Source organism: Branchiostoma belcheri, unplaced genomic scaffold, assembly GCF_001625305.1.
Source record: "Branchiostoma belcheri isolate BF01 breed outbred unplaced genomic scaffold, Haploidv18h27 scaffold136, whole genome shotgun sequence".
In the NCBI taxonomy this organism is placed as follows: domain Eukaryota; kingdom Metazoa; phylum Chordata; class Leptocardii; order Amphioxiformes; family Branchiostomatidae; genus Branchiostoma; species Branchiostoma belcheri.
In genome coordinates, this window is record NW_017802780.1 from 37,407 (window position 1) to 45,949 (window position 8,543).

Sequence of the window (8,543 nt, forward strand, 5' to 3'; positions counted from 1 at the left end):
TGTTTATTTTGACTTTGAATATTTTGCAATATGTGGTTAATATATTTTCATTAGATGATATAGTATTTTGTAGATGTAGAAAAGATAATGATCTTAAAATTGTCTTAGGCGTCGTTAAGTGTCAAGTTAACTGTCCCTTTGTTTCCATATTTTATGATTGAAATGCTTTGTCTCTGACCGTTTCTTTAGGCTAAAAATGTTCATTTTTGTACAAATGTTGTTTTTTTTAAATTCTTTCTCTGTGTTTTTTTTTGTCCTTTGCAATACCATATAGCACTCCCCCCCAGAGAACTTGACATGCAGCTCGGAGACTACGGACTCCTTTTCGCTGCATTGGCTGTACTGTTCGAGCTGTCTCACGGGATATCATATTTGGTATCAGCACATATCAGATGATGTGGAACCCCATGAGTTGTTAACGTCATTGGAAGAAAGAACGCGGTATTGTCAAACGTCACCATTGACGCTTTAAAAAGTGGATCCAAGTACATCGTGACAGTTTTCAATGTTGCGTCCCCATTTGAAAGCTCTGGCGTCACAATCCAATGCTTAACCGGTGAAAATTTCATTAAATTGTTTTAAATTTTGGACATTATGTATTATAGACAAAAAGTACAACATTTATGGAACTGAAGTCAAAATATAAATTGAATATAACGTGTAATAAAGGCATTTGAAACGAGTTTTTTTTACTAAGTAGCTTAAATGAGACGTAGTGAACACAGTCAAACATTTCCCTGTGTGTGTTTCAGAAACGGACAGTCCACAGTTCCTCACCTGCTCAGCAGCGACTTATACTTCACTGACCATCAGCTGGGTGAAGCCGAGAGCGCCCCTTATCGGATACAGAATGAACTACACTAGCGTCGGTGACAGCCCTGCAGAAGTGTACCTGACAGACGCTGGTCCGGAAACTGAGGAACAGATACTCCAGCATGTCCTAGCTGACCGGGAATACAGCGTGACGCTTGTAGCTGTTGGGATGTATAAGGAGAGTTTGCCTGTTGGGGTAACCTGTGTAACATGTGAGTATGATTGCAGCATTTATTTTATTTTACTTCCAGAGTATACTTCAGCGATCTAACGTGTCAATTGTTTACACCTTTGCTCTTCAAGTATTCTACCTTTCATAATATGATGTTCATTCATATAATAGTGACGCCGCCACCTGAGGACTTTAGGGTGAAAGACATCACAGAAACGTCCATCACAGTTTCGTGGATACAGAGGACCAACTCACTCGCTATTGGCTACAGGATGTGGATAGGGCGGAGTGATATAGCAGGGAGCCTGTTCACACAATTCGTGCCCACAGGTCAAACAGATCTGACTTTTAGTGACCTCAGCCCTGCCACAGAGTATGTGATATCAGCCACAAGCATCAACAGGTACAACGAGGGACCAGCGGTGAACATTATTGCGGTAACAAGTAAGGGTAAGTTGTATTTCCGTTATGAGATCCGCGCTTGGACACCAAGAATCAGTCAGACACACACCAAATCTCGTCCCCATACCGTTATTTTCCAGCCCAACTCAAAAGGGCCTCTTTTTAGAACGGGTTTTCTCTTTTCCACTGAATATTTTTCCTATCAAACCCAACCTCTGCCGGCAGTCGAAAGCTTCAATGTGCCATAAACTTAATCACTTCAACACATTAGTCGTTCTGCAAGGAGGTGTGAACCAGACGCATGCATAGGCACAGTCAGCAGGAGGCACGTGGCCCAATGAATGCCTTTCTGACTGGCTGGATGTGTAATAATCCACCACAGTAAAATGGATATCCCTAATGATAATTTGATGGTTCCTGGGTAGGAGCACTGTCACCTTTCTTGAATAGGTTTGCCCCGCTCCGTTGTGAGTGCCGGCAGAGGTTGGGTTTGTTGGGAAAAATTCAGTGCAAAAGAGAAACCCCGATAAAAAGCCTAAAAACACACTAAATATACCCCCAAAACCCAAACCTCTGCTTGGAAAGTATGAAGTCACTGCCCCCTGGCGTCCCATACTGGGGTCCACCATTCGTTGCTAGTTTATGGGTATTGGGTTGCCCCACTATAGCCTTACAACTAACTTACAACTAACATACAATACGTAGAGATGTAGAATGGGTCTCGATATCTCCATATTATTGAAAACCAGTTTTCTTGTCGTTAAAAATTCGACGATTTGCATTAAAATGTTTTTTTTTCTAATGTGGATATTTTGTAAAGTAAACACTCTGTGCCCTTTATCCCCAGAAACGCCTAGTCCAACGGCACTGTACGTTAAACAGAAAACAACCAACACTGTGATAATCTCCTGGTCACCACCTGAAGCTGTGATCACAGCATACAACATAACGTACACAGGAAATGGAAGAAGTACTTCCGTAATGGAACCAGGGGATGTAGACAGCTGTAAACTGACAGGTCTGGTTCCTGGTTCTCAGTATGACATTGACTTGGTGGCCGTAAGCAGGTTAGGGAGGAGCCTCGCCGTCAGTACAAGTGTTATTACAGGTACGTGGTACGGCAGAGGTCCGTTACTAGAAATACAAAATACAAAAATACAAAAATTATGAAATCAAGATTGTAATTTTTTTCCAAAAGTACTCAGCTGTTTCTGAAGCCTTTTATGTATAAGGGGGGGGGGCAATTCATTACATTCGTTGTATCAAACATGACATTTAATTTTTATCACTTTTGGATTTGTTTAATTCTTTGATGTTCTTGCTTTATAATTATATACCTTAGACACAGATCCACCCTCACGTCTTAACGTCACCAAGTCCTCCACGACCTGGCTGTTCCTGGAATGGACCCCGCCTGTAGCCAATATTTTATCCTACAACTTGGAGATTTCAGACCAATATGGCAGTACAAGAGCATTCCTGGGGTAAAAAAAATACATAAAAGCATAGTATGTCAAGACTATTAGACCATAAATAATAAGTTTCATATTATCAAAATCTTTTTTTTAAATTGTTTTCGTTTCCATTTTTGGATGTGATTACCGTGTTTTACTTTTTTAGCATTGCAAAATGCCTCTTGCTGTATTATAAATAGACTATTCTTTGCAAAAAAAATTAAGACCGTATGTAGACACTATTAGAGCATACACAAATATAATATGTTTCATGTTATCTAAATACAATGCAAATCAATGTAGGTTTCTTCGTTGGATATGGTTACTGTCAAAGTAATTATAAAAATGTTTTCGTAATTACTGATGCAAGATGCATCGTATTGTACGTAGTTTATCCTAAATATTATAAATTATAACTTATAAAATATCATTTGGCATAGTTAAAAACCTGCTAAACTGTTAAACCGTATATATTTATGTACTGCGTAATTTACTAAATCGGTGTCTAATGGCAACGTTTCCATGTTAGACTCGAGGGGCACACAATGTCCTATAACGTCACGGATCTTGTACCAGAAACGACCTACGTCTTCAAAATGGGGGCCTTCAGCAAGTATGGTCGTAGCGTGGACATCACTTATTCAAGCAGCACAGGTATAGTATGTTTTGCTATAGATACAGTTATGCGTAGCGTATGATAAAAGTGACATTTTATTGCTATATTTCCTCCATAGAATAGAACGTATTAAAATCCTATGTATTTTATGCACTTAAATGATTTCATGTACTTTGAAACATTATGTATTGAAGTTTGTTTTTTGTCCACATCGGTTTATTATTTATTTTCAAAGGACGGGGATTGTAACGCTTTAACACTTTGATATCCGTTTTTCCTGAAGGATCTATAGAACCAATTGAGGTTAGCACTACATCGGATAGAATGAGGACGACTTCGACCACTTCTTCGTTATGGAAAGAGTCTACAACAGCAAGTGATAGCAACGTGTACAGTTGGAAATTTGAAAGTACATTCAAATTAAGTTTTTATTACTACCAATGTGGTTAACGTTGTTACATGTATTTACAAAGTTGTTTGAATTAGCCAGTGTAAAAATACAACAAATCGTCATACCTTCAAAAAATGCCGAATATATTAGAATTCTACTATTGTAGGAATATTTGCCATTAACACTTAAAGGTTTCTACTTTGCTAATGCCTTATCTTTGTTGATTTTTAGGACAACATTTTTTTTTTCAAATTTAGATTACCTTTGCCTGGAAATGTTTCTTATGAAACAGACTGTCTCGGGAATCTCATAATGAAAAAAATATAAAACACAATATCAATATGAAAAGAAAATAACTTAAGAGTATAATCTGTTTATGTTTAATATTTTTCTAGGAACGACTTCTAAATCAACCAATACCCCGTCGCCGTTTGCTATGCCTAAAGAAGAAACAACAATAACGGGCAAATGGACTACCACAGACTACGGTAAGAGTTCAGTAAATATTATCTAGTGACCATGTTAATCATGACATAAACGTGACGTTAGCATACAGCAGAAATCCCTTCGTTACGGTGTATTATGAGCCCCTAAAACATCCAAGACGTATAAAAAGGTATGAAATATTGTGATATTTCTCTTGGTGACATAAAGTAAGATGGAATATAGCCTGTTGAACATTTTTATTGACGGTTGATAACGTGAGTTTCCATGATTTATATAACGGTATGTTTCTTTCGTTAGCAGTGACTTCCCCTGGTAGATCAACGGAGCCTCCCAGTGTCTCACAGACATCGACTCCGGGTACGTACATTGTTGAGTTTTGAGTTTTACAATATAATACTAACGCTGGATTGTGTACTGTACATGTATTATTTTAATGCCTACATACCGTTTTTATATTTTTAGATGAATTGATTAAGGTACAGTACTATTTGCGTCTGAATTTCAGATATAAACAAATACACAACATCTCCCGAACGGACCACAGAGGATCCGGATGAAAAGGTGTGCAGAATTTCGGTTTGGGATTAAAACACCAAATATATTTACATAGACTTAGTGACATCTGCACATAGAGTTTTTTTCAAGACGCACCTCGCTTTCCTATTCCTATTAAAATATAACACAACACCAATACTTTAATTAAATCACAGCTTCAGAAGCTGGTACAAGGCCTAGACCAAAGTTTACCGGAAACGTTGGAAGCGGAAAACATTCTTGAAGTGACGTCCAACATCAGTGACAACGTCAAGCTTGCTGATGCATCCGAATCAGAAATATCACCGTCAGTGTTGGTGAGCTGAAGTTTACCTCGTATGGTCCAATAAGTTCCCTAAAAACCCCAATCTTACTAGGATTTTTAAAATCCGTGTGTTCCCGTTAGTATACTGGCTGTACCCGTCCGTATTATAATGTGTGCTAAGCATTGCATATGGTAATATACTCAGTGGTTATCATTTTTTATTTTATTTATAATCTTTCGCATTCATACTAGAAAACCACGACCGGAATTATAGAAAAGCTTGCCTCTGCGACTCGGGGATTACAGGGCATTTCGATAGAGGATATGGAGACCATAGTCGATGGTAAGAAACTTTTGTTTTGGGTTTACAATGCACAGATCATGATATAGTCTTATTTTATTAAATATACCATACCTTGGCCGTTTGTCAGCAAGAGCAATTAATAGAATAGTTACTTTCCTTGCTTCATCTCACCTTTTAAGCTGTACCCTTTTTTTACTCCACTCATCTATAATACTATATTATTCTATATTTTACTCAACTCTGCTCCACTCTACTAATTTAATGAGTTACCTTCAAAGCAATGGCTTTATTGATTTTCTTTCCTTTTCAGCCTTCGTGCAGACGGTTTCAGCAGTCATCGATGTGTTACCTAAACAGAAAATGCAACATGCAAGTGACTCCGATAATGCATTAGAAAATGACCTTATCCACACGAGTGCCACCGATCTCTCCCCGAGGCAGCAGCTGAAGGTGTTAAAAGAGAAGAAGAAGGAAAAGGAAGACATGGTAAGGATTATAACAAAATGCCAATTTGAAAATAAATCAAATTACTGATAATATTTCGCTAATTGATTAAATTTCGCATTCGATATTCCGATGTATTCAAAGCAATTCGGGAAAACCCATTTGAACACTAGTAACGTTTTATATTTGTATTTAAATAAGCAACAAGAAGCCTCGCAGTCCATTGTAGCATCTCTGGACCAGGCAGCCGACACACTGCTGGCGTTGCAGCCCGAGGAAGTAGAATATCAATCAAGCTTTAGAACAGAAAACGTCGCTTTGGATGTGGCAAGATTTCCCTCTGACAATGACCTCCACATTGGCTCCGGGGATATTGTGGCATATTTCCCCCCGACAAATAGAACCAATGCACAATATATGTTGGACATCAAGGTAAAAAATACGCAAAATACAATGCCTATTGTCGTTCTTCTGGTATTTTTAGTCGTTAAGTATACTACTACTACTACTACTACTACTACTACTATTTACTACTGTCAGTCAATCTCACAAGACTACGACTTTGCTGCGCAAAACAAAACAGGATTGTTAAGTTCGTTGAAGATAAAGTGGTACAATCGAGACAACGATCACGGTTCCAAGCCAATTTAAGATCCTGCATCGTTTAAATTACTAAACGATAAGATGTACCATGTGTTTTTCAGATGACAGTTTTCAGGAAGAACCCATATTCTTGGACTAAGTCGACAGGAGGACAAAATATCTCGTCGTCAGTGGTGTTTCTGACAATCAATGCAAAGAATACTAGAAACCTTATGAAAACCAGGAAGATAAAACTGGATATGCCATTTGTACCGTCATATGATAAACTACAGCCAGGCAGTCGGTCATCACACGTCACGACAGAAAGTCCAAACACGGCGGAGGAGAACACTAACGGAACAACTATGACGTACCACGCCTTCAATGTTCCAGCTGATAACGTCATCCCGGTTATCCGTATGAACTGGTGGGATGTAGAAGCGACATTTCACGTGTACATCTCTTACGGCTCTCCTCCAACTCCAGAAAAGTATGGAGAGAAAATAGTTATAAAAGAAGACGGATACGAGGCCTGGCTCAAGGGGACGAATTTTTCAGCATCCTTCATTCCCAACACAACTGACCATGGCGGGCCTTTGTATGTAGGAGTACAGAAGTTAGGTGAGTTCCTTATACTATAAGTAAACATACGTAATGTACCTTGAAAAAAATTTGAAAAAAAATTATTTGTCCAAATTGTCACTACGGTAACGGCTTTATACGTACATTAGATGCAATGGTTTGTGGTAACAAACCTTTAGTCTTATAGAACGCTCTGCCTTACACGTTTTACCATGTTCAATACTGCATTACTTAGAATCGACATGAAGATCCAACTAGTTTTAGGTAATTAGTCGGTATTCTCTTATCAGACTTTGATCCGTCAGTAATATATCCATACAACACTTTGTTTTCGAAACCAGTAACTGTTCTTGAGCAAAAAAAATGATTTAAATCTAAACTTCCCAGGACCGGCGATCTCCGCCCAAAGTCATCAACCGCAGCCTACCGTTCAGATCCTGAGCAGAGAAAACTACGCCCTGTCGATGTCAGCTGTGGGCTGCTCATCTTGGGATGACGATACGAACCAATGGGGGCTGGAGGACTGCGATGTAAGTCTATCCAGTTAAATGTAATGAAAAGTGCAATGCTACTGTTGATTATTAATAACCTACCTATATAGTCTCCAAACCTGATAGATGACCGGCGACAAGGTAGAGGGTAATTGGTCAGTTGCTGCAAAGATTAGGATTGAATGCGTAAAAAAAAAAGCCCCGTGCTGAAACAGCGGTATTCAGTGCATGTTTATCTGTAATAGGCATATTCTTTTTGTATATCTGAATCCCCTCATACGGACAACTCCTGAAATAAATTGTAAGAAAATACGGACATAACAAAACTGGTTTCAAATGGAATCTATAACATCTAAAAGAGATCTAAAATAGAAGCAACCAAGAGACAATACTCACTCATCAACTTTTGACATCAAGACTGCAGTATATCAGAATATGCAGCACCACCAGGCAGAGGTTTTAACCATAACCTGAACAAAACATCTATCAGTGTGTTGTCTAGATAATTCTACCGCCATATATATTTATCGTGAACCTTTGAACCCGCGACAGGCTGACATTGATCTCGAGGACGGGGTCATCAGCTGCACGTGCCCCATGACCGAGTGGAAGGTCTCTGTAGGGACCATGACTCTTCAACTCCCCAACTCCATCAACTTCATCAACGCGTTCAAGAACTTCCTCCACCTGAGCGACAACTCCGTAGTGTTCTCCATCGTGGTGTCCGAGTTCATCCTGTACCTCCTTCTCATGGTTCTCTTGTGCGTGGACTTTCACCAATTATCGGTAAGGTTAAAGCTCATTCATTTTTGAACTTGAAATCGTATTTCGTTATTTAATTAGTCATGCTTTTTGGAATTATAAACCACACATAAGTTTACAAGTACAATATGCAGATTAAAAAGGTAATGCTTCAGTTGGTCGCGAGCAATCCGTAGTTACATGTTATTCACGGGTGGTGTTTACATTAACGTTAAACAGGCAGATTTCGAACAAGTGCAATCAATTCAAGTGACTAAAGCAAAATCAAATAATGAAATCATAAG

The 8,543-nt window shown here is 38.7% G+C and overlaps 1 protein-coding gene across 1 annotated transcript in view; it reads left to right on the plus strand.

Annotated features, from left to right (window-relative positions):
* Nucleotides 1-8,543, plus strand: part of LOC109464289 — a 25,513-nt gene that overhangs the window by 8,542 nt on the left and 8,428 nt on the right. The window contains exons 2-11 of the mRNA XM_019761242.1: nucleotides 753-995; nucleotides 1,157-1,429; nucleotides 2,235-2,495; nucleotides 2,730-2,871; nucleotides 3,371-3,495; nucleotides 4,596-4,652; nucleotides 5,709-5,884; nucleotides 6,749-6,751; nucleotides 7,429-7,536; nucleotides 8,050-8,283. Coding sequence (XP_019616801.1) covers nucleotides 753-995; nucleotides 1,157-1,429; nucleotides 2,235-2,495; nucleotides 2,730-2,871; nucleotides 3,371-3,495; nucleotides 4,596-4,652; nucleotides 5,709-5,884; nucleotides 6,749-6,751; nucleotides 7,429-7,536; nucleotides 8,050-8,283 — 1,622 coding nt within the window. The remainder of the gene's footprint in view (nucleotides 1-752; nucleotides 996-1,156; nucleotides 1,430-2,234; nucleotides 2,496-2,729; nucleotides 2,872-3,370; nucleotides 3,496-4,595; nucleotides 4,653-5,708; nucleotides 5,885-6,748; nucleotides 6,752-7,428; nucleotides 7,537-8,049; nucleotides 8,284-8,543) is intronic.